Source organism: Cynocephalus volans, chromosome 3 (assembly GCF_027409185.1).
Source record: "Cynocephalus volans isolate mCynVol1 chromosome 3, mCynVol1.pri, whole genome shotgun sequence".
Taxonomy (NCBI): domain Eukaryota; kingdom Metazoa; phylum Chordata; class Mammalia; order Dermoptera; family Cynocephalidae; genus Cynocephalus; species Cynocephalus volans.
Window position 1 is genome coordinate 181,592,305 of NC_084462.1, and position 25,808 is coordinate 181,618,112.

Sequence of the window (25,808 nt, forward strand, 5' to 3'; positions counted from 1 at the left end):
CATCCAGCGCGGCTCCCGGATGTGTGGCTGCTGCAGGGTGCACTCTCTCTCATGGCACTTTTCTACACAGTCTCAAGAGAGAAGCTTTTTAGTCTGTATGCAGTAAAACCTGGCCCAGGGCCAGTTTACATGTTACTTTTGTTTGGGCTAGGGAGAGTGACTTTGGGGGTCAAATGACCAGAGAGGGCTTTGAACGAACCCAGGTAGATGAGGACTTAATTGGCATTAAGTCCAAACTTTCATACCTCATCCCACAACGGTCCCCTTGAGGATCTGTCCTCTCAGACATTTACAGGCCAGTCAAAGGTGGCTGACTGGTCAGCTCAGTTGGTCAGAGCATGGTGCTGATAACACCAAGGTCCAGGGTTCAATCCCTGTACCAGCCAGTTGGGAAAAAAAAGGTGGCTGGGGTCAGATGGAGAATCCCCAGAAACCAGAGTCAGGAGGCCTGATGGCACTTCAGGTCACATCTTTTCTCTGACCTGGGCCTCTGTGACACCCATGGTCTTGTCTTGCTATCAGAGTCTCCGATCTCATTGTCCATGAGGGCAGGGACATGGACACATTCCTTTTTTTGTAAATTTGTTCTTATACCAAAATATTTTCCTGTACATTCAGGTGAAACAGGCTTAATTCTGTTAGCTCAGCATAATAAAATCAAACTCAGAATAAGAGCTTAAGTATTTTATCACTTAATTTTGAAATGAAATCGCTGGCAGGAATAAAACGGCAACTCTGCTGAAAACGGAACAGCTTATTAACTTCTTAGATTGAAGAACCGTCACTGTTCCTACAACAGGCTTCCTCCCTGCAGGGCAATAGGACAGGTGCAGACTCTGCTGGGGAAATCTTCTGCCTGATATTTGTACAGGCCTTAATTGCCAACTGTCCCATTTCTGGTGCACAGACCAGCGGTTACCACGAGTTGCTGAGGACAGTTGGGGACGTGAGTGAGCCCTTCTCAGCAGGTACTCTCCATCTCCTGGGGCTGGTCTTGCCCGTTTCTCCCATGAAAAGTAATCTGAAGGACGCAGGAAAGTAGCGCTCTCTTCCTAAAGAGTAGGCAGATGGGACAGCAGGATCGGTGTGCATTTGATGTGGATGACAGTTTGGAAGGGTGGATCGTCCACACTTAAAGACGTGCCTCAGACTGTGCTCTTCAGTTGAGCTGGGCAGTCGGCTTCCCCTGGGGAGTGGCCTGGATTCTCCGATGGAGGCCTAGGGCTTTCTTTCCTGTAGTCCTCTCACACCACCTGACCATCTTTAGACTATAGCACAGGCTTATGGAAATAAGGTGACTTTTTACATTTAATTTTCTTTCGAACGGCAATTTCCCCCCAGTGCCTTCATTTGTCATGACAAAGCGGTTCCATCTCCAGGAAGTGAATGGACGTTGAGGTCAATATCCTGCTGGCCTGTGACAAGGCCAGAGGGGCCGCGCCTGCATGTTGGGTTCTGAGTACTGGGTGCTGCCCCTTCCCCGCTTACCTGGGGAGTGTTAAGTCCTGTGTCACCCTCTCCTCACACCCTTCCAGGAATGTGACAGACCCGCATGTGCACAGGGGTGCCCAGTGCACTCTGGAGCTTGCGCCGCAGGGTCCTCTGTGGGGTGGCCGGGTTCAGAGCGTGAGGGTTGGGGGCCCAGCCCATCTCACCTGTCCCACCTTCCTGCCAGCTTCTCCTAGACGATTCGTCCCTCCGCTGGGCTGTGATAGATAGAGGGCTCCAGTAGGCCCTTGACCGAGTCCCTGGGGTCCTCTTGGAAGTTTTTCACCTGTGGTCGGGCTGGGGCTCCTCCACTCAGTGCCTGAGGGTAGGGACCCCTGAGTTTTAAGCGCAAGAGCATATTTGCCACACAGTGATCCATTCTGAAGTAATTGGTAACCAGGGTTGACATCGAAAGTGCCAATCCCGTTAACCGGATGCCCCATTCCATTACATGGGAATGGACTACAGGAGTTGGAAGGAGGGGGTGGGTAGGTTTGAGGGTGGTTGATTAGATGACCCTCGAGGTCTCTGTAGTGGGGACTAGGGCTCTAGCTGACAGAACTGGAGACTGAGCGAGCATTTATCGTGCTAGGAGAGGGTCCTCCTGCAGCTCAGGGATTGGGTGGCTTTTCAGGGTGGGGAGATGATCAGCCAGCAGACACAGGGTGTCCCTACCAACGTCAGAACCTGAGGATCCTGGGGCCCGTGCCACCTCATTCGGCACCCTGCCCTCTCTAGGGACTGCAAGGAAAGGGGCCAAGTCCTCCAGAGCCATCATACTCAGAACGGGAGAAAGGCTGAGGCAGGGGAGGGGCTGAGCGTGGAAGGCCAGACCCTCAGTGTCCAGCACAGCAGTCACGAGCCACCTGTGGCCACTGAATACAAAAATGGGGCCCGTCTACATCAACATGTGCTGTACATGTCAACTACACAGCATACCTCAAAGGCTTCATACCAAAAAAGTCATTAATTTTATTTTGATTACATGTTGAAATAATATGGAATATATTTGGTTAAATAAAATACAACAATTCCACCTGTTTGTTAAACTGTTCAATGTGCTACTGGGAAACTAGATTTCGCACATGGCTCACGTCTAGAGATACCGCCTTTCCTACTGGGGCGGGGACTGCCGCCTCGGGGTCTGTAACCGAGTCACCTCCACCTGAGCTGCGGGAGGAGGAGGAAGACACTGTGGGTTACGAGAGGCCGGTGAGTGGGTGGCCTGTCTGTCCCCAGGCTGGATCACAGCTCTCCCCGCTGTGCAGGGAGCACTTCTGTCTCGAGGGGTGGGGGTGGGGGTAGGTGCTGTGCATTTTGTAGATCTGCCACTGTTCCTGGACCTCACGTAGCTCGTGGAGATCACTTTCTTCCACCTAAATCACTAGTCCTTCTTAGCCGTGTCCTCGCTCCAGGCTGTCTGCAGGGGAGGCAGCGTCAGGCTTGCCAGGCTTCGCTCCGTGGCTTGCGGGAGGCTGGTAGGAGCCGGTGCAGCCGTCTCCTCGCCCTCAGCCCAGGCTTGGGCGGGCCACAGCTGTCTAGATTTCCTCCACTGCTTTGATGGGGTATGAGCGGGAAGCACGGGGCATGTGTGGGCTCTTGGCTGCAGAAGTCACAACAGGGTTCTGTCCCTTTTCAGGGATCCGAGAGGAAAAGAGCTCCTATAGAGTCCGAGCAGGGTCTACTGTTGCTTCCATTTGCTCTTTGCCTCCTTGTCTTGTCTAGATTAACACATTTCAGTTTTGGGGTAAGAAACTGTAGGTAAAATGACTTGGAGTGGGACAGCTTGTTTCTCAGCTTCCCTCCAACGAGGTGTAGGCGAAGCTGAAGGTCAATTTCAGATTGTCACCCTCATTTGAATCCACCACAAGCTCAGTGTGAAAACGCGGCCCTGTTTGCTTGCAGTGAAAGGCTGTCATTTGTAACATTTGTAAACAATACCAATCGATTGAAGCACTTTTTTAGGACAGTTTGTGTTCGTAGAGCTGAACGTTTGTAGCTTCAGCGTTGCACTATTGTAATCTTAAAATTATTCTTAATAAATGAATGCCAAACTGTGATGTAACTACGTGCATCCCAATAAGAAGGGCCAAGAAACGCAGTGCTCTTTGCTGTGTAGGAGGTTAACCCCTCTCAGTCTATGAAGCCCCCCTGACTGCCGGATGTAGGTCAGGGCCTCCTGCCCCTGCCACCCCCACCCCAGCAGGAGCCGCCCTGAAGGGCAGGGACTACCAGTTCTCCCTGGCGCTCAGCTCCCACTCCACCCCCCATCCATGTGGCCTAATGGCAGGGCTGTGCTTTGTCATGGGCCTCCCCACCCCGTGGCCTGGATCCTCCTTTTTCTACCCACTGGGCCCTGTCCACTGGAGGTCAGCTAAAGCAGAGGAGTGCCACCGTCACACCACTGTCACACCGCCCACCGAGGAAGCAAGAAGCCCCTGGGGAAAAACGCCTTATAAAAAAAGTGCCACTACACTCTGTCCTTGGCTCTGAGGGCTGGGTGTGCGTCCAGAACTGCAGCACCCTGGGCCTCTCCAGAGGAGCTCATATCAGAGCTGGGGGGACCCTGTCCTCTGCCCTGAGTTGCAGCCCTGGCTGAAGGTTCTGGATGCCCCTTCCCTGCACCTGCACCTGTGGGCCAGTGACTTCCCACAGAACGCAGTCTCCTCAGGCCCTGAGAGACCACTTTCTCCCCATAAGGCTGAGACCAACCCTGGCCACCTTTCTCTTGTGTGGTGTTGAGGCCCAAAGAATTACACCCAGTCAGGGTTCTGATTAGTTAGGAATAGAATGCAGTGATCTGGATAGGAATCAAATAGATGGAATGGAGGATCTGTGCAAACACTGGCTTCCATACCAACAGAAACTAATTTTGATCATGTGAAACTGCTGGAAAAGGGTGCACACTGTGACTTTCTTTGCTGCCCGGTGTTTTGCTGGATTAATGTAAACTGCTTTGTTTGCAGGGCTTATTGTCATCCCCAAACCAGGCCAGTTCTCCAGGTGGAACTGTAGTGTAGCGACCCCACTACTGCTTGCAAATTCTCCCCCGGACATGGACTTGAGACAGTGACGACGACAGAGCCATGTGTCACGCTGGAGCCACATGCTGGCAGCGACCTCAGGCGGGTGGACGTCGGCAGAGGGCTGTGGTCGGGCAGCCGCTCGTTCTCAGCGTGTTCTCCGCTGCTCACCCAAAGAAGTTGTTTCCATTTCAAACCAGTCTTTTGGGGCTGCAGTAAAAAATAAGAAATGGAGTTTTCTTTCCTTTTACTCTAAAATTCAATGTAATTAAATCATTTTATATATATATATATAAACTATATACATATGTACATAGTGTAAAATAAAATATTTCTTGGGCAGGAAACGCCCTTCAACCCACCTGTTATAAATAGTACTTCGCTCTTTGTTTTTGCACTGATTTTTTTATACTTCAGATGGTCGGAAGACAACATGGAATGCACTCCTGAAGAAAGTTGTTACTTTCTGACTTAAATACGTAATTCAGGAAGACAGATGCTGCAGTCATATTTTTAAAAATTTAAAAAATTGTTTGCACTTAAAATAGTTTAATACTGATAGAAAACTACTTTGAATGTGGGGGTAATGGACTCGCAGCCTCCAGGGTGTGGAGCGGAGATGCCCTTTTTATTTGTTAACATTTATTTTAATACTGTTGTTTCCAATGCAATCAACTCTGTGTTGTATGTATGAATAATGTAATTCTGCAATGGGGGAAATAGTTACTGCACTAGTAATTTTCATCATTTAAGAGTGATATTTCTAACTCACAAAAAAACATTAATATTAAATTATCTTGAATATACTATTTGTTTATCTTCCATTAAGTTGGCTCGATTTTTAATGTAATTTTTTGCGGACTTAATTGGTTGGTATGGAATTATTCTGTCCTTTCTACACCACGTTCCTTGAAGGCCTCCACCTCGGTCACAGATTTAGGACGGGCTGGTCAAGAACGGGACTCACTTGGGCACTTGTGCAGTTCTCTGGCCTCTTCTCGCTGTCTCACCCCGTCTGCGGCCAGTGTGGGCAGCAGCTGCCTGTGTGTGCAGAGACTACGATCTCTGCGAATCATTTTTTTCTTATGGCTTAGAGCTCATCTTTTGTCGTTAAGCCTGTGGCCACACACTGCACGGTGTCTCAGGTGAGTGTGAACGCACGTCAGTAACCGCACCGTGACATGAAACAGCTGGCAAAGCATCATATGGGATTCTCATTTGGTTGAAACCAGCTCAAGCGCGACTCTGAGCCCAAGTCATCCTGCACTACTTGTAGGCTCTATAGTTTACTGGGATCGTAACAGAATATGGGGCCGCCAAGCAGAAGAACATTTCTTGTTTTAAAAAAATCATATATAACGATCCTTTGAAAGGCTTTATTTGGTGAGACTCTAAACCATGAAGTGTCTGAAAGACATTTATTAAAGTGGTCACGTTAAATTTGGGGCGTGTCTAAGTAATTTCAGGCTTTGGAGAGGCGTGCTACATTATCGTCACTTATGTGATAGGCAGCCACAGGATGATGTTACTAGTTCAGGAAAGTTTGCATCAGCCCAGGCCTTGGTTTAGTTCATCTTGGGTGGAGAGATGAGTCACAGCTCAAGTTTTTAGGCCCCGCTGCCTCCAGTCTGGGAGGCCGGCCCCACTGGCAAGCTCCCGCCTGATGGGGACGTGCCCTCTGGTGTGAGCCTTCCAGAAAAGGAGAGAATACAAAATACTGAGACTCATTATGTTTTAAATGAAAGAATCAGTGTATAAGTCATACACATTCAGAATGACCTTTGTATTAAAACCAGATGATAACACATTTTAGGTAGTTTGGTATTTCTCCTGTTTTAAAGCACTGGTTTCTAGGTGCTGTCAGTTACAAAGAAAACTGGACCCATGAATGTCCAAAATACTTACAAGTAAACCACGGGTATTTTTGGAAATCAGAAGGAACCAGAATTCTTAATCTAGTGATCCTGCTGGTCATCTCCTAATTCTGTTTCCTGTTTGTAAGAGGGAACAGGCGGAAATCTGATTGACACCAGGGCAACAACTATGTGTGTTAAAGCGCAGTAGCCCAGACTCTGTCACCCTTGCTAGGTTCTGGGACACAGTTTGCACTTGGCCATGGCCGTACTGAGGCTGTGAGATGTGTCTCAGTTCACTGTAGATGCGTCTGTGCCAGGAACAAATCTTTATGGCTCTAGTTAGTCCTAAGGCTGGTCCCTGGACAAGTGGTCCAAGATGGCTTCCAAAAATCTCACTGCCTTGTAACTGTCCCCTCCACCATCAGCAGTCAGCAGGCCCTGGACAGATGGCACCTCACTCAGGAGCCATGGGAGGAGGCGGAAGTCTGCGCGGCTCACCCGGTAGGATCTGTATCTGCTTTCCTTACTTCTTGCCTTGGGCTTTCTTACACTTTTGGAGCTGGTGGATGTGTGCTGCACGCGTGGGGATTGGGCCTAGGGAAGCCAGGAGGTGGCACGCGATGCAGGGTATGGTGTTCAGCGTAGTGCACCTGTGGCGCGCTTGCTGTGTTGTAGTTGTAACCTGGCAAGGGCAAACCCAGGTACATCTTCACCACCTGGAGGCAGCAGAGGAGATGGCGGAGATCAGGGTTATAACAGGACACCGTCAGCACTGGAATCCTTGCACTGAGATGTCTGTCCCAGACCACCACCTGCAGCCCCCGCCTCGGCATGGACACAGGCAGGCTCCGTGTGCATTTCTGCCCTCTCTCTAAGATCAGCAGGGCACAGGGTGGAAGAGGGCGGATTAACACAAGAAGGGGAGAGAGCACGGCCTGGTACTTAGCAGGTGCTCAGCAAGGGTTTGTGGAATGGACATAGTTTAATGGGGTGGTGGCGGAGGAGGGGTGAGCCGTCATCCTCATGCCCATTCTGGAGTTCTGTGATGATAACTCAAGCACTTCAGGAGCCATTTAACAGCGTTGCACAGAAGAATTTGACCTGACAGCAGCATTCAGCACCTTTCCCATGTGGGAGTGGGCAGCGACCCCGCCAGGGCTCTGGCAGCAGGGTGGGGCTGCCTCCTGCGGGAGCGGCTTGGCCCCTGCCCTCAGCCCTGGCCAGCACTGCCGCCGGGCAGAGAACAGTACAGCCATATAAGCTGCCATGTAAGTGCAGGAAGCCCAAGGGGGCCAGCAGGACTTTCCTTCTCTCCAGATCCGTAGGAAGTTGGATTTGCCCTAGTGAAGCTGATGCTGAAATCCTGATGTGTGCAGAGAACGTCCTTCCATGGAGGCAGGCGCCACGAACTTGGGCCTTGGGCCTGATGTGCCCACTGCAGGGCCTGGTGGAGCTGGCTGTGGTCTCCAGCCCTGGGCCCTGGCATGCCAGAGACCAGCATGAAGCCAAGAGGGCCTTGCGTGGTCATGTCGTCCTTGGGGCCTGGGCTGCCTCCAGGCCCATGCCTGCCGCTCCCTCCTCAGGCCCCTGTCTCACTGGCCCTGCCTGCAGCAGGGCTGGCTGGACTGTCTCACATGGTCCCTCTCTACTGTGAACCCGTCTCAGCTCCCACTGTCACTCCCAACTCCTAACCCTCTGCAGAGGCATAATGGTACCCACCCTCCCTGCTCAGACACCTTCTGCCATGAGGGGGGCAGCCCTGAAGGCACCCAGGTTCTCAAATGAATTTAAAAGGAAGTTCATCCCAACCGCTCCCCACATGCACCCAGCTCTGAAAGTCACCATAAGCTTCATTTCTGGTCTTGAATCTGCCCTTCCTGGGCTCCTCTGCCCCACATGGCCCCCTGCTCCTGGTCCCTGTTCTCTCCCCAGCCACTGTAAAGCGCGGGCTCCAGCCTGCCCCCTGCATGGCCCCAGGTTCACCCTCCTACAGCTCAGCTGTCCTTTCGCTCCTGGCTTTGCTTCACCACGGTCAGGTGGCCTGAGGTGGGGCCGCTGGAGAGCATGTGGAAGGACAGGTGTTACAGATTGTCTCAACAGAGGGAACAAGCAGACTAAACACTAACCTGGGAAATTTAGCTTTTTTTTTGATGATGTAAGTTTGGGAAGATGAGACTAAAGAAGGAACATTCAATTACCAGGTTACATTCCAAGACAAAGGGGCTGAGAAGGATCTTCCCCCGACGCTGAGCCCTAGCCGATGCCCTGCACTGGACCCCATCCAATACCGTGTTTCTCTGTGCCCTCCCATCCTGTCCCATGAGGAAACAGTCTGTAGGGTACAAGGTGCCCAACTTAATTGTTGGCACTCAAGAAACAAAGCTCAGAACACCCGCTGGCAATCAGAAGGCAGTGTCCTGTATTCCCACACACCAGGAGCTAAGACCATGTGGCCCCCGCAAAGCCTGGTGCTCAGAAAGGACACCCCAGGCCTGCCCTCATGCTGCAGTGCCGCCTCGCCAGCTGTGGCTCGCTGGGGAGCAGTGAGGCCTCCAAACACAAGCCTGCCTTAACTCCTTAATGGTCTTCCAGATGAGACAAAATTAAGCCACACCAAAGTCATCCCAACAAAATCAATTACGCCTATAAGCTCACAAAATCTAAAGTAATGGATAGTAAGGACACATGTTTAATCAGGAGCATTAAAATGAAATATTGCGATGTCAACGTATTCTTTAATAGGAATCAGCAGTCTCCAATAGCGTATCTGGTGAGATGTGACATACTACAACACTTGGAACGTCCCACAATACTCCTGGAAATGTACAGAGGAGACGTAACATGCGGAGCTTGCGTTTCAGCCAAGCCTAGATAACACATAATAGGAATTCTAGTTTATCTGTTTTGATTCATACAAAAAGTCACAAAATATTCCCTCCCCCAAATTCTTCATTATAATGAAATAAAACCCTAGAATGAGACGGTTTTACAACAGTGCAGCTGCTCTGGGGATGTGAAGACACGTGGCCACCGCCAGCTCTAGCCTGAGTGGCACAGGTGGGTCCACGGGCAGCATCTCAGGGCTGCCAGGCCTCGCATGGCGCCGGTGGCCTCCTGAACCCTCCATCCACGTCTCAGAGGCACAGTCAGCTTCAGCTGGACCTCAACCCAGCGCACCTGGTTTTACGCCACAAGGTGAGTGGCACGTGCTGCTCAGTATCTTCCCCCTTTCCTTTCTATTGTGGGCAAGCGACACTGTTTCAGGTTCGGCTTAATGTCCTTCTGCATATCTGTCTGTTAAAGAAAAACGACAGACACTCAGTTGAGGCCTGGGGCGGGTCCAGCGCCCTCAGAGCAGCTAGAGACGTGCTACCTTCTGGTCCACGCCAGCGCACTTCCAGGGTCTCAACACCGGGGCTCTCCCATTTGCTGCAGACCCAAACACTGACTGCAACTCGGGGCTGGAGTATGATGACAGTTTGGTCACTCCTGAAAGCTTCAGTTTGGGCAGTTCCATGAGGTACGCTGCTCCTCGTCTCTTGGGACGGTCCTCCTCTTGCTTTTGGGACTGTTTCTTGAAACAGAACAAAAGTCATTGAATATACAGTGGCTTCCCCTTTACGGAAATTAGGAAAAACAGAGGAGGCTCTTTTGTACTACTCTTCCTGATAAATTTCTTGCCCGTGAGATGTGACCACCTACAGTGACTAGACAACGTACACCCTGTCTCAGACACCCAAAAGTGAGGTGACTGCTCGCTAGAGTCCCACAGGAGAGGCCAAAGCTCATACTCAGGACCCCTGAGGGATCTGCACTCTTTGACTCCGCTTGTTAGCACATCAGTCACTGTCCTGTGCCGAGTCCCACTCTCTGCGTGGCCACTCCAGTCAGTACCTGGGCTGCGGCGGGGAGGTAAGGAATGACCGAGGGCCTGTGATGTGACGGGTGAGTGCAGGTCCTTAAAGGGCTTGCAGGCCACCACCACCACCTCCTGACCTCTGCCCTAACTCCCAGGTCTCGTGCCTAAATGTGTGCACTGCCTGCTTTTGTTAATGACTTGTGAGCTAAGAATAGTTTTTAACGTTTCTTAATAGTTGAAAAAAAAATATTTCATGGTATGTGAAATTCAAATCTCCATGTCCAAAGTTGGATGGGAACAGAGCCCGCAGCAGTCACCGCCACAGTGAAGGGCTGGGCGGCTGCGACAGCCACCTCACGGCCTGCAGAGCCTGGAGTGCTGCTTGTCTGGCCCTTCCAGAAGAGAAGGCCCGCCTGCGACGTGACTGACGGAGGGGACTTTGCTGGGTGTCAGCAAGAAATGAGACCAACTGCAAACGTTCAAGGAGGACCCTCTGCCCAGGAAGGAGGGGGAGGCGGCGCAGGGACAGCAGCTGGGAGGCTGTCCATAGTGACTGGCAAGAGGAGGAGGGTGGGGGAGGTGAGAAGGCAGAAGCCAGCTGCAGGAGGAGACGGAGGGGAGCCCAGCACGTGGGGACCGGCCGGCTGGGGGCACAGCCTCTGCCCTGGGAAAGGCCGTGGGAAAGGTGCGGGGAGGAGCGAGGTGGGAGGTCAGGAGACGGGGTTTGAACAGGGTGCTTTCTAGACATTCGAGTGCAGTAGTCAAGGTGGACGTGGGAGTCTAGACTGGGAAGCAACCTGGCTGCTCCTGTGTCTGTCCTCAGCTCCTGGCATGTAGTGAGCACTCACTAAATGCTGGTCTGAATGAGTGATGCACGGACGACTGAAAAAATGAATGACAGGGCACTTGCTCACCCAGCGTCTGGTGCTAGCCCAGAACTGCAAAACTGGTGGGGCTGAGCAAATGGGTGCTACGTGGTAGCATCATGTTAGGACACAACATGGCAGGTGAAAAGAAAGGTAAAGATACTGCAGCATGAAGCTGTCATTTCTAAACCCAAAAGCATGCAAAGCACTCTCTGCTGACAGGATGGGCACACATCGGACCGCTGTGCTCATGGCGCATGCTGCTGAGTGGAGGCAGCGTGGCCTATCCAGGGTTTGGGACCTGTCACGGGCTGGGTGAGTAACTCTGGCCAGTGCTGCAGCTTCTCTGTGCCCTCTGCAAGGGTCGATTGGAGGGCACAATGAGATGGTGTCTGCACAGTGCTTTGGCACAGAACCTGGCACCTGCATGTGGTCATCAGGACAGACACAGAAACTCGTTTCAAGGTCCCCTCTTGGACCTGTTCACATGGGATGTTAGTCATCAATCCTTAGCTAGTGTGGCAGAAAGGGCTTGAGCAATTAGAACCAGGGTCCCTAACATTCTAACACATGGAGACATTAACGGGCACGGTGTTCAGGCCAGTTAAAGGGTTACAAGGTGCCCTTTTGGGACAGATGTGACAGCCTGGTCTGCCACAGCCCTCCACAGAGGACCTCTTCCTTAGAGAGACACAGCGGTGCCCAGTCCCCGCTAAGCTGGGCTACTTCCCGCTCACCGATTTCACTGAGTACCTGTTTTCTGCCCTCCTTTGGAATTTGCCAGTTGTTACCGAGTGGTTCCAGTGCCACAGGGTGCTCTGGAAAGAAAGCCTTTCTGTGGCTGGCCAGAGCCTGCTTCTCAATTGCCCTACAGGGAAGAAAAAGAGAACAGAGGCCACCACTGAGAACCGCGGAGCACGGCTGCTCGTTCGCTTTCTGTCTCCACATTTGTCCATTACGTGAGTTGTCACTAGCTCTTCTTTTCCACATGAGCTATTTGAGGAACGGTTTTTTTCTTTTCTGTCTTAGCCTGACAGTCTCTGGGCTGGGAGCAGAGCAGGCTCCATGAACTATGGACATCATCCTGCCATAGGCCTGCACCACCCACCCAGGGACTCATGGTTTGGGATCAAACTGTCACGTCCAGTTACACAGGAGCGTACAGAGGCATGAAGTAGACACCTCTTACACTCTCATTCGGCAGGTACTTCCAGTGCCTGGTAACATCCACCATGCTCTCAAATCACACAGTAAGCTTACACTGGGTGTACACCAGGCTCTTCCAGACGTCTCACTAACTGGAACCTCGGCATCAACCGTGAAGCAGCCAGAGAGCCCTCCTTATCCCTGCCATGCAGCTGCTAACAGCCTCATTTGGGGAAAGATATACCAGAAGACAGCACAGTGGGGGCTCCAAGAGGCACCGACCACTGTTCAGGATAGAGAGAGCTATTCTCAGGAACCAGAGGATCCTCCAGAGGCCGGTCCCTTGCTCCACCATATGCCCCACAGGTCTTAATAGCCAGGCCCTGCCATCCGTCACATGGAGTCCACCTGAGAGCCTACCTCTGTTCTTGGAAGTAGGGATGCTGCAGAGCCTGGTGGGCAGCAATCCTGTCATCGGGATCATAGGCCACCATTGCGTGCAGGAGGGAGAGGCATTGTGGGGACAAATTGGTTGTCAGTAGAGGTATTCCTGATCCCTTTTTAAAAGGAAAATCAAAACTCATAGCTCTCGACCTGTATTAAAAGCCCAATGATAATAAACAATCACGCCATTATTACAGCATGTGGCTGAGCCATCATCACGACCCTAAGGGACCTGCACTGAAGGTAACAGTTTACGATCTGCAGAAGGAGCGTGATTCTGCACTTGTCCAAATCCACAGAATGCACAACACCGAGTGTGGCCCCTAATGTAAGTGACAGGCTCTGGGTGATGATGATGTGTCAGTGCAGGTTCATCAGTTGTAACAAATGGACCCTCTAGTGGGGATGTTAACAGTGGGGGAGGCTGTGCGTGTTGGGGGACAGGGGGCAGTCAGATCTCTGTACTTTCCACTCCATTTTGCTGTGAACCTAAAACTACTCTAAATTTTAAAGTCTATTTAAAGGTGGGGGGAGGTGTGAAATCTGTTATGCTATAAATATAAGGAAACTACCTTTCCTATAAAAGATTAGTATCACCTTCCCACGAGAAGAATGACATGAAGGAAAAAAAAGGAAGAATCCAAAATAGCTGTCCTCTTGTCACCTTCCTAGTCGCTGAGAGCTGCCGGGTGCGGCTCTCTGCCCTCGGCCCACAGCCCTCCCAGGCCCCTTAGCTCCCTGGCCTCAGCTTCATCTTCAATCAGAACAAAATCCGAATGAGCCTGTGGGTGCCTCGTCTGGGTGTCGGTGATAGTGGCAAGCCCGCATGACGGCCACAGCAAGTCCTCACCAGGTATAGTCTGTGCTTGGGGAACATTTCTCACCCAAAGGTTTCTAAGCCTTGTGTAAATACTCGGGGGACAAAACCTGGCTCTCAGGCCCTCAGAAAGACTGTGAGGAATCTTCTGTGATGTTCGGGGAAGACTGCACCTTTGTGAATCCCCCAAGGTGACGGGCTCTGTCCGAGCAGCCACCGCACTGGTGTCCAAATGAGCCTGCAGCCCTGCCCTGTGGTGGCAGCAAGAGCCCGCGCGAGGGAGGGCCGAGAGCATCGCGCAGACAGCCCATCTCCGCCGCTGTCCCGGCTCCCTGCAGCTCTCAGGGCGCACCCCACTCACTGCTTGAACTTGGTGAGGGTCTTCTGAGCAGGCGTGCCGATGACATCGTGGATTTTTGAGATCTGGTCCAGTTCGTTGGCTCCAGGGAAGAGGGGCTGCAGACTGAAGGGCACAATAGGGCGCTATGGTCAGGACAGGGCAAGGGCTCCTCTTCCTGGCTGGATCTCGGTCTGCCAGTACTGGGGGCACACAACCCTCACCCACACAGCGACCCTCACGGCTTAGAGAGTTCCACTGTCCCTTTTGCTTGGGCCTTTCTGCTTCTACTTTACCAAGAGGTCCGAACATGTTTTCTAAGAGGCAAGAGAAAGAGCCGCAATTTCCTCTGTACACACTAGGTCACTGCAGTGAGACGTGAATGCTCACACTGACTGCGAGAAATAACCACTACAGCGAGCCTCCCGTTGGCCCAAGTGAATTTTATTGACAAATGCAGGGCAGGGCAGAACAGGTTTTGTGGACAAATGAGTTCCAAGAAACCTTTTGGTTTTCAGAGCTTTTATAGATTTTGGAATTGTGGGTAAGAGGTTTTGTACCTGTATAAATAAATTCAATTAATATTACATGCCACAAAGAAGAGTTTAAAAATATAGCTCTGGAAGTAGGACTAGCTTCTATTCAGGAAAATTGCACTACCTTGTGACTAAAAGAGACAAGAGGAAAATGTGGGTGAGCAGGACGCCTCGGCCCGGCACAGGTTCATAACCAACTCAGAGGACGCTGCCTAACGTTCTAGTGAGATGCCATTAGCTGTCGTGTTCTTGACATCTAAGTCCTTTAACATCCTTCCAAATTAATTGAAGGGATTTTAGCATATAAAAAAGGATAATCTGTTGGCACTTTTAGCTTCAATGAAATCACCACTCAGCTTTCCAAAATAACAAATTATTGATATAAACGATCTAGAATCAAAGGAGGGTGTGTCTTCAAGTGTACATCTGTTCATATTTTTGTAGTGGTCAGGTGAGCAGGTGGGACCGACGACCCCCAGGTCCCTGCCTACACTAGGCTGTACTGTTCTAATGTGTGTCCCCAGATGTAACACTCACCGACACCTGCCTTGAAGATCCACTGTGAGAAAGAGGGTGCTGCCCTACCCATAGGCGTCCTTCACTCAACAGCCTACTCACCTCTGAGTGGGACAAAGCCTTATCCCTTCTTCCCCAGGCCACTGCTCCTTTTAGTGCCAAAGCTCAAAGGCTAGGGAGAAAGGGGGTTTTGGAGGCCAGGGATGGAATGGTTGGGATTGAGGTTTTGTAGAGTCCAGCTGTGCCAGAAGGTGCCTCATCCTCACACCTGTGGGCAGAGCACCCTACCTGAGACGACTACCTCGCAGAGCAGGCCCCGGCCCGCTCACTCACACCTCCCCATGGCAGGCCCCAGAGGTGGCAATAAGCATGCTCCAGAACACTCCATCAGTCCTTTCATTATCAAGCCCAATGAAGATGCCCTCTGGTACAGGGATGGGATGTGCCAGGAAAGAGCAGTAACTGACAGCGTTTGTTCTCCATGAAAAAGTAAAATGAAAGCCTAGTAAATTTTGATAAATTAAAAAATAGTTAAAAAAAAAAAAAAAAAAGCTCAAAAAACCCAACCAGGATTACTGCAAAATCTGGGTCATAAAGGAAGGAGCTGGCAGGAAGCCACTGACCTACTACCCTGTCTGCCTTGGGACTCGGTGGCGTGGCCTCAGCGCTACCTGGCGATCTCGTAGAACACACAGCCAGCGCTCCACAGGTCCATCTTGTACGTGTAGAAGCCGTCAGTGAGGAGACACTCGGGGGCCCGGTACCAGCGGGTAGAGATATATTCTGTGTAGGGCTGCTTGGAATAGGCACTCCGGCAGGACCCAAAGTCCCCTAATTTCAGGACATCTTGCTGCAAGGGGGAGAAAAACAGGGACAAATAACATATCATGCAGCTATTGTAACACCAAATATTTATAATATCAAATATTTATGCACCAGCAGGAAAACTAAACTAGCACCTAAACTAGCTTGTAAAATACAAAGTACTGGCTTTATAAGCACCTGAAAGTGACTGTAACAGATGAGAAAGTGGTGTTTCTATTCAGTGGAACATGTTTACAAACATTCTGGCTATGTTTTACATGTATTTCCAAATGTCTATGGGTTTTGAAAGCTGTGAAGTCACAGCGCTTCTGCAAATGACTTATGCACACTAGTTGTATGTCTTGTGATGCCTCCAGCTTCCCACGGCCACCCAGCGCTGCGGGCAGCTTGGTGCTCAGCTCACCCACAGGGGTTCTTTTAGCCCCCTGGCTTCAGAGGACTCCACAGACAACGAGTCAAACAGTGCAGGGGAAACAGCAAATAGTACACTTAAAACACGGGTAGTTGAGTTGGCTTTGGAGTGAGACAGACAGAGCTCAAATCCTGCCTCTACCATGTTGATATTTAGAGTGTTTAGAGTGACAATCTGAAAGAAGTTAATTTTTGTCTGTAGTGTGAGAAGGGTACCTTCTATTATTTTCTTCTAGGTATACAGTTAGTTATTTTGGTAGGATTTATTAAATGAGCCATCTTTTCCAAACTGGGAGGGGAAAAATAAAAAACTATAACAAACATGCTAGACTGCTATCTGCGACTGAAAGCGTATCCAGTGAATAAGTTTTTATATTCTACCTTTATTCTGATACCAAGTTTTCATATTAAAGTTCTTACCTTTATTAGTATATTTTCTGGTTTTACGTCTCTGTGAAATATTCCATTTCTGCATTCAGTGTAAGAGGAAGAACAGAATTAATTACATACCATTGATTCAAATTCTTCAATTTGAATTGCATTTTTAACAAGTGTTAACATATTTTATTAGTTTGAGAGCTGCCAAATTTCCAAGAGCATACCTGTGCATATGATCAAGGGATTTACATAACTGGTACATATAGTGCATAATTTTTTTTTCTGATAATGGGTGTCTTCTCCCTGAGCAATCAAGGAAATAGGCAAATATGGTTACAAATGGTACATATCCCCATTCTTGAAATAAAAATTTTAATCCACTTAGTGATGTATGAAAATCTAAGTTCCTCTGTGAAAAACAATCTGAAGTCATTTTAGGACATACGGAGTGTACCTACAAAATATACCATTTAAAATTCTACATAGTAGCATGATTTCATTCAAAATCAAACAGCGTGGGCATTTTGATTTCAGCGGGAGCAATACTGAGTGACAATCACCAGAGTAAAGAGTCTGACAATCTTAACCGAGCCTCAGAGTGGGCCTCCCAGGACTCTCTCCTTCAAACTGTGTTGACTATGAAAACATCGGGAGTCACTTGTGAACCCACCGTTTTCCTGGGCTTCCTGCTTCTATGGAGATTTCCCTTTTAAGCAGGGATTGATCACACTTCAACATAAGCACTTTTTTCCAATCCAAGAAGACTGCTCTGATTTCCCAGTCCCCGCTGTGTTTGTTCCCAGGAGGAGATGATCAATGGCAGGGCCCATGTCCTCGCTGGCTGTGTGAGTCAGTGAGCTTTTTATTACGTTCTGAAACTCTTAATACTACACTTCCAATACCACGGTTTATCCTCGTTCCAGAATGTACCACATTTTACTTGATTTTCATTTCAAAGGTATGTGTGTTTAAGTAAAATCACATGTTCACCTAACGGTTCGGCAATCCACTTTCTTCCTCCATGAGTATTCACAGTCTCCCATCTAACACTTTTGATCCTAAGTTTACAGTTTCTTTTTTTTTTTAAGGGTAGTTGGGGCAAACAATTTTTTTTTTAATGTAATTATATTAATACTATTTTTCACACTCCAGGATGTTGCTTTGGAGCAGTTGGGATGGAGGGGGAGAGGGGAAAGGGGAAGGAAATGGGATGGAAGAAAGAGGAAGGAGGAGGGGTGGGGTTGAGGCTTGAGGCACCCCCCTCATTCCTACATGGGAGACCAGGGGGCTTCCAGTGGTGGCTTGGTCATTGCCAGGCTGGGTGCAGATGTCAGGGGGTGCAGCAAAAGCCCTTGCCCCCCTCCATCCTAGCTTGGAAACCCAGGGCCTTTCTTGCTGTGGCTTGGTGGGCACGACAGGGCTGGCTGCGCATGTCAGGGGCGTGCAGCCGAGGCCCAAAGCCCCCCACTGCCCTGGCTCGGGAGAGCCCAGGGCACTTCCTACAGCGGCTCAGTGGTTGCCACTGGGCTGGCTTTACAATTTCTTTTGACAAATAAATTTATTCATTCTCTCTGAATAACTAAACAATATTTATAATATGTATAATATGTTTATAATATGTAAATAGAAAGTAATTTAAATTATAAAATGTCTAAGTGCAATGTAATACTATAATCTTTTTATTCTGTTTCCCATAATTTACCATCAGTTTTCCAGAATTACAATAAAAAGAATTAAAATTAAGACTTTGTTAGCTTTCCCCATCTTGAGGAATTCTTGGATTTTATTAAATTAATGTCTATATAAAGGTGAAAAGCAAGCAAAATGTCCATTCTCCTTCACTCGTGCTGCTGGAGGAAGCTTCCCGCAGTTCAGCTCTCACTGGGCTGCAGCTCCTGTGATCAAACACCAGGGCTCACTGCCCACTGGATTAGCTTGGCACTCAAGACCCCTGTCACCCAGCTCCCTCCCACCACAGGGGTTCTCAGAGGCCAGATGGAGCAGCTTGTGAGGACAAGGAAGTTCCTGCCCCCACCTCCACCCCCGCCCCACATTTCTGGTTCAGTAGGTCTGTGGGTCTGTGGTGGGGCCCCAGAACTGCCTTTCTAACAAGTGCCCGGTGCAGCTGCTAGTCCTGGGCCCTCACTTTGAGAATCATGGCCCACCACAACCCTCTTGTTTAGAATATGCTCTAGCCAAATAACCTCATGGAGGTCCTCGGGGACATGAGGGGAAGAAGTGGCCACCCCAGGTTCTAAAGTGGGCATCAGCGAGCGAACAGTGAACTAGCTGTCCACAAAAGCCAATGGGTTTAACTTGAACAGTTAAACAAGAGGGCAGAATCAGATACAACCTTGTAAAACAGTAGCTGCCTCTATAAGCAGGGATGCTTATGCCCCAGTTCTTCCTTTATAATCCCAAGACAGCCTTTCCTACTGCAGATGGCATGAGCCCAGAGCCTTAAGTACAAGGCACCCAAATGAACAAACCAGGACTGCTGATGATATCATGTTTCTCTATTCACCCCAACTACTAACACTCATGAAGAACTCCAGCGAAATCCTCCCCAAGAGAGTTGTGGCGAAGGGCCTTTACCATCCCTGCCACAGGCTCCCCACCACCAATCTTGCCTCCATGGCACACACTAAAGACTGGCTTGCTCAGGACCCATCCCAACCCCATCTAGCACATCAGGCTTGAAAGCCCAAAGCAACCTTCTCCAAGCCACCTCACAGCTAGGGCTCCGGATGTGACTCAGTTCTGCCTAAATGGGACCACACAGGAAAGATGGTTCAGGCCCAAGTTGTGTGGGCAGCTGAGAAGAGGGAAAGCGTCCACTGTGAGGGCACAGCTTCCTGACTCTGCTAGAGGCAGGGTGACTTTGGAGCAGGTAGCTGCGGCAGCTTTACTCTGCAGTATCCTGTTTGTGGCAGAGGCAGAAGCCTCCTAGGCAGCCCAATCCTTAGAGTAGTTTTTGGAAGCTACGTCCTAGAAGCTAAGTCCAGCATCTGTTTCTTCAGTCCTCCCAATGATTCTGTCAAGCCACCCGTATCTCGTAATAATCCCTTTTGGGTTAAATTAGTGAGAATAGACGCTATTGTCTGCAACTAAGAGGGACAACCAATACATCCACCTACAGACTATTTATTCTTTAAACAGTAACCAGAGAAGTCCTTCTAAAAAGATGCCACTAAAAGCACAGTCCATGAACTGATCACAGTCCAGGTGCTGCTTGTTACTGTCTAAGAGGGGACAAGATTGCTGTGACATCCAAACACATAATCATTTTTCTGGTAATTCATTTTTATTGTATTTTATAAAACTTCTGTACTGTAATAGATTAGAAATAAAACAACTGGTTTTCCACTATAGTTTTAGAAACACTGGTCCAAACACCAATCAAAAGCTGCCTCTCCCCTGCTTTGAAACCCACCAGTGTTTCCCATTGAACTTAGAACAACTTGAATTCTTTCCCTGGCCCAACCAGCTCATGGCTGCCTGCCTGCCTTATTTCCTACAAATCTCCTCCTGGTCCTCCAGCCACACTGGCTCTTCCCTCATGGTGGCCTCGTCCCTCACGGTGGCCTCAGGGCCTTTGCACTAGCTGTCCTTCTGCCTGGAATACTCTGTCCCCATCACATTGGCCTATTTTATTAACTCACAATCTTTATCCATGTCTGAAATTCTTGATTGCTTCAACTGACAGTCTTATTTCTTTACTTGTGTACTATCTGTCTTTCCTCATCAGAGTGTAGGCTCCACACAGGTGGGAACTGTGTCTGTTGTGTTCCCCACTGTGTCCCTAACTCTGGAATAGCCCATGGCATGTTCTGGTGAGTGGGACATCCTCTCCTGCATTTGTCTGTTTCTAAAACTCCTCCAGGTAAGCCTGTACTTCTCCAGCCCTCAGTCATCTCAGCCTCATCTAACACCTGCTGGACAAATAGAAAATTACCCAGCAGCTGATTTTCTCTAATGAGTTCACTTTCATATAGTTTGTGTCTACAATAGACTACCTACCCTTTGACTATCAAAAGACGCATCTTACATGCTTCTTGACCTTCTTGGTTTTTGCCAGACCTTGCATACTGCTGTGATATAAATAGACAACTCACTAAAGACTGTGTAATCATTCTCTTAGTTCACCCTTATCTCATTCTTTAGTATTTAACAGTGCTACTCAATATTCTAATAACCCAAGAGAGTACTCAGTTAAGTTACATGAATTGCTATTCTGGTAGCAAAAGTTTAGCAGTTGATTAGGTTTTCAATAAATCAGTGTCATCACCAAAAGCAAATAATTAGTAAGTGCCTATTCATTTCAGGCACTGAGCTAAGGACAGGAATAGACACTCAAGATAACGACAGAGCATTACAGTCAAAGTTTCAGAGTCAGACTTGAGTTTAAGTCCTGCCTCTGACATTTATTATCAGCTTAATTTTGTATTACTGCTTAATCCTTCAAGCCTCAATGTCCTCATCTGTAAAATGGGGATGATAACAATAGTGCCAACAGTGTCAAGAGGCATGAGTGGCAGTTAAGAATATGCACTCTGAAACTAAGTCCTATCTAAGCTCAAACCCCAGTTCCACCACTAACTAAGCACGTAACCTTGGGCAAGTTACTTATCTCTCTCTGTGCCTCAATTTCCTCAACTTTAAACTGGGGATAATAGTAATATCTGCCTGATAGTGTTGTTGTGAGGGTAATACGAGTTAATCCCTATAAAGTATTAAGAACAGTGTCTGGCATGTGGTTAGCATTCACGCTGTTAGCTACTATCATTATCACTATGTTACATCAATTCTAAGACAGACTTTTTCCCCACATCTTATCAACTCTGACATTATGATGCATATTTCAATATTTAGTACCTTATAATCACCGTCAGCCTTTTTCCCCATGTTTTAACTTCGCTGTGTCTAGGATGCTCATATCGCTGACAGTATCTTAGATTCAGTACACTGAGCTCAGCACCTGGCTTCAATATTCATGTAATGAATGAATGTCTGCTGATCCACAAGTCTATTTTCTACCATCTCTGTAGGTAGATACTGAAAGAAACTGACTCGATTTTTCCAATCCCCCTACTACTGGAAACTAAAGATATTTATTCCAGACAAAGCTTTCTCAAATGTCTAAACATAAAGCAACTTGCCGGAAATTCTCCCCTCCCCTTGAGTTTTAAAATATCACACTCTAGGAAGCAACAGTAAGAATTCTAATATAAGACATACATCTTACACCGAGAAAATTGTTACTCAACAAAGAAAGTGATTAAGTAGGTTCTTTAAAAAGCAAAATGTTGGCTTACTGGTAAAAAGAATATCATAAATAAACTAATAAAACTTAGTGGTTGTTTCAGTTGGTTGTATTTGATACCCAATCCTCCTTTGTTAGATATACATAAATACACACACAGGATCACAGTAAAGAATCTACAAAGGAACACCTCATTTACCCAGGCTATTTGGAATAAGGTGCTTAATAAGTAAAATTTCCAGATAAGTGAGATTTATTCCTTGAACATAAACCCCTTTTCTATTGTAACCATTTTAAAAAGAAATCTTAAAAACGTCTGATTTACTTTCCTACCTTCGAAATCAGTGTTTGCTGAAGTGGCACGGTCACCACAATCCTTGACGCGGCTGTGCTCTCTCTAACCTCTCTTGGGGAATCTGAAGGATCGTGGCTCTTTGCTCAGACTGCTCTTTTTTGTTGTTGTTCTCATGCACATGTTTTATATTTTCAGTCCCCTCCCTCATTATTGGATTGTCACCTGCCACTTTCTGCTTCTGCCGGTGTGCCAAGTTCTAGAAACTCCTTCTATCTAACAGCTCTATTTTTAATGGTTTTAGGCCAAGAAACCAGATAACTAAGTCTGTTAGAATCATACTTAAAACAAGATTAGATTACTGACTGAGAAGCTTACTTATGAACAAAACAGGTAACTTATAAGAAATACCATATATCCAGATATCAGGCAATCTCCTATTTTCCCAAAAAGACCCAAGGTTTTTTTTTTACCAACTTGTATACATCAACTTCTACTATTTATTTTTTAGTAATTTACTATCACACACATATTTTAAATCACATAATAAAATATATTAATTTTGATATAATACCTTTTCCCACCTCTCCTACCATAAAAATAATTTTATTTGAACTGTTCATATATATCAACACCATTTTCTTCTTCATCACAAATAGCTTCTCGATCTAAAAGTTTTCCATTGCACATCATCTTCGGTTTGGCCTAAATTGTTTGAGATAATACAGCGGCTGTCACTAAAATTCTATTCCAAGTCACAGGCAGTCATTCATACGACATTAGGGCAGTTGATTTTTTTTTTTCATCTGTCTTCTAGGTATAATGTGATCTGTTAAACACTCACTGTGTTGCTTTCTTAGTGATATTTACAAGGTTCGCTTGTCCTGACATCTAACATAGCCATGAGGTCAGACCCCCAGGAACGATTTGCTCAGTGTGGGCCACCCACCTGCCTCTTTTTCTCCTGTTTCCCTCGGGTGACCTCTATAAGCACAAAACCAGCCTTGACTGAGGGCATCTCAGGAGAACATGCTTTCCTAAACAGTGCTTTACTGTTCAAGCGAAAGGAAACGAACAAGCACCCTGAACATGAGAGACTTTGAAAGGATCCAAACAGGAGATTGCCTCTCACGTGAGGGATTATTCTGAGGCACAGAACAGAATGTGGAGCAATGGGAGAACCCGGGAGAAGAATGAGCCTGGGAGTGAGAGGGGCTGCATGCAGCGACCCCAGGTGAGGAGGTCTGAGCTGGGGGTGCTCTGCTGCCTTCGGTGCCATCCCTGTCCAATCACACGGTCACTCAGGCCTTGTGGCTTCACTTCCTGTTCGCAGCCATGTTCTGAGTAGATGCGATTACCAGAAACATGCCTCTGGTGAGAGAGATGGTCCTGTACTGTATTTATACACAACTACTACTGCACTACGGCGACTAATGATTTTGAGAACTACCACAAAGCTTATGTGAACTACGACTTTTAAAAGGATCTTAAATTAGCTTTCAAATTATTCTACGTACCTTGTATTAGCTCATAAATATTCATGTCCATAAGTTCACATATTAGTGCAAGAGAACCAGATTTTCTGTCACTGAAGAAAAAAGCAAGTTTTTAAAATGTTTTTTTCTTGTCTTAATCAGAAAATATAATCAGATATTTAATTCATTTGTAAACACTTCTGGTAAACATAAGGCACTCCCACATCAGACAAAGACTGCAGCATAAGACTGCAGTGTAATTATTGAAATAGTATAGGTTTTGATTTTAAATCAATATTTCAGGTAAAGTTAATTTAAAGTACTAGTATGCTATTTAAGCTAAATTCTAAAAGCCCTTTAAAAAAAGGAGAGAGAGATGCCTTGAAAATACCAAATTAACTATCAGTAGAAAGAAGAAAAGAGGTTGGGGAATTGGCAAAGCAAAACAATAAAAGAAAAAATAATTAAATTCATGCTCTGAGACTGCAGATTTAGTTTTAAGTTACCTAGCTTATTTCCATGTAATTGGGATAAATTGCAACGGGAGAGCAAAAACCAAAAACCAGTCAGGAGAAAAAGAGAGACAGCCAAGTCACAGCACACCCACATGTTATCCAGGCCTGACACTGAGTGGTGACAGCGGCCTCTGGCTGAGCCACCAGCCTCTCCTGATTTCAATCGGACCCTTGAAAGGGTTCCCTGAGCCCTGAGCAGGGAAGCCCATGTCATCTAAGCCCCTGCTCTGGGTGCTTTCTATCCAGCTGGAAGGACAACCACTGCCTCTCAGGGCTGTTCTGAGGCCCATATGAGCATCTGGACAGAAGTGCTTTGTGAAGTCGTGTAAAGCACTATTTATAGTAATGCAAACTGTAGTCTCTGGACCTGGCCCAAACTGACTTCTAAGAACACTGCAGGCCGGGAGGCCACACAGCTATGACAAGACATTTCATTCTGAGTTTAAAATTGTTCCATCCTCTGACTAAACTCTACTGCACTTTAACTGGCAGGGACCGTAGTTCCTCAGCTGATTTTATAGGCCAGGCTCCCTCCAGAGCTGCAATGAGGCTTCTACACCGAGGTGCACCTTCTCAGAGTGGTAGTGCTGTTGTAGCCCACAGAAAAGCAGGTTCCAACACCCCCTAGCCCAACCGCTCGGCTCAGTGAGGTCTGGAAGCACTGCATGGAGCTGCCAGGGAGGAGTTCTGAGCCTGGGCAGGCACCCAGGGACAAGCTGTGCTCTGCCCTCTCGCTCGGTAGGTAAACCTTACGGAAACTATTTTATAGTTTTTCAGAAACGAAAAATCCCCTGAAATGATAGTAATTATAGTAAGAGAGGCTATAGGAGACTGCAGAGATGGCAACTGGTGGGGACAAAGTAAGAACAGACAATCCCTGAAATAACACCACTCTACTTTCCCAGGGGGTCATAATTCACACCAGAGGCCTCAGGAGTCTCACTGAGCTACAGCAGATGAACCATTTGAAGGGCATATGTTCTTATGATATGGAGTCATGTAAATGAAGGTATTTCCTCATTAGGAATCAGATATACACTTGTCTGAATAAAAATGTGACGTAAGATGAAATGAAAATTGTTACTCTCTGAGCCACAAAGCAAATATTGAAAATATCTACAATGGTTTTCTTTCTTAAAAAGAGATTTAATCATTATCAAATTTAGATAATTTTTCAAGCTCCAAATATACTTACAAAACCACTTCATGCAACATAAGAATGTTTGGGTGCGGGTTCAGGCGCCTCAGTGCTTGTATCTCTCGTAGATTGTTCACCTGCTCGATACTATTGTGTACGTAAAAATAGATAACTATTTTACAATTTAGGCCAACTTTAAAATTAGGGTTATGAAATCATCATTTATTATGCACAATTGTAATTTCAAAACTCACAAATATTTTATGCAAGCTAATCAAGTTCTACTTCTCTCACTAGAAACTAAAGTTTAAGCATATGTCATTTCTGCATTATCTCATAAAAATCAAGGTTCTTATACATTAGGATATACATTAAAACTTTTCCCATTAAGATCCTGAAAGAATTCTTTCTTTCACATATTAATAAACATAAAAATAGTTATTAAAATTTGATTAAAATTATTATTAATATTTATTAATCATTAAGATTAGTAATTAAAATGTATTAATCTGTTTATGGGAGCAATGCATATACTATTTGAAAACAAACATTTCAAAGTTCCAGGAACAGACCCACCCCTCCTTCTTATCTTTAATGAAGCCTGTACTTTTTTTCCATTTCAT

At 47.3% G+C, this 25,808-nt stretch overlaps 2 protein-coding genes across 3 annotated transcripts in view; one reads left to right on the forward strand and one right to left on the reverse strand.

Moving 5' to 3' along the window:
• Positions 1-4,587, forward strand: part of WDR20 (WD repeat domain 20) — a 62,937-nt gene extending 58,350 nt beyond the window's left edge. For both annotated transcript variants that reach the window (XM_063089301.1, XM_063089306.1), the window contains one exon: positions 4,455-4,587. In XM_063089301.1, the coding sequence (XP_062945371.1) occupies positions 4,455-4,508 (54 nt within the window). In that variant the 3' untranslated portion in view covers positions 4,509-4,587. The remainder of the gene's footprint in view (positions 1-4,454) is intronic.
• A 4,993-nt stretch (positions 4,588-9,580) lies between these two features.
• Positions 9,581-25,277, reverse strand: MOK (MOK protein kinase). Its single transcript, XM_063090622.1, has 10 exons — positions 25,243-25,277; positions 23,575-23,645; positions 16,727-16,805; positions 16,545-16,593; positions 15,560-15,738; positions 13,861-13,962; positions 12,659-12,832; positions 11,846-11,960; positions 9,741-9,941; positions 9,581-9,661 (listed from the first exon to the last, which is right to left on the reverse strand). The coding sequence occupies exons 1-10, from the start codon at positions 25,260-25,262 to the stop codon at positions 9,581-9,583; spliced, it is 1,071 nt and encodes a 356-aa protein (XP_062946692.1). The 5' UTR covers positions 25,263-25,277.
• Positions 25,278-25,808: the final 531 nt, after the last annotated feature.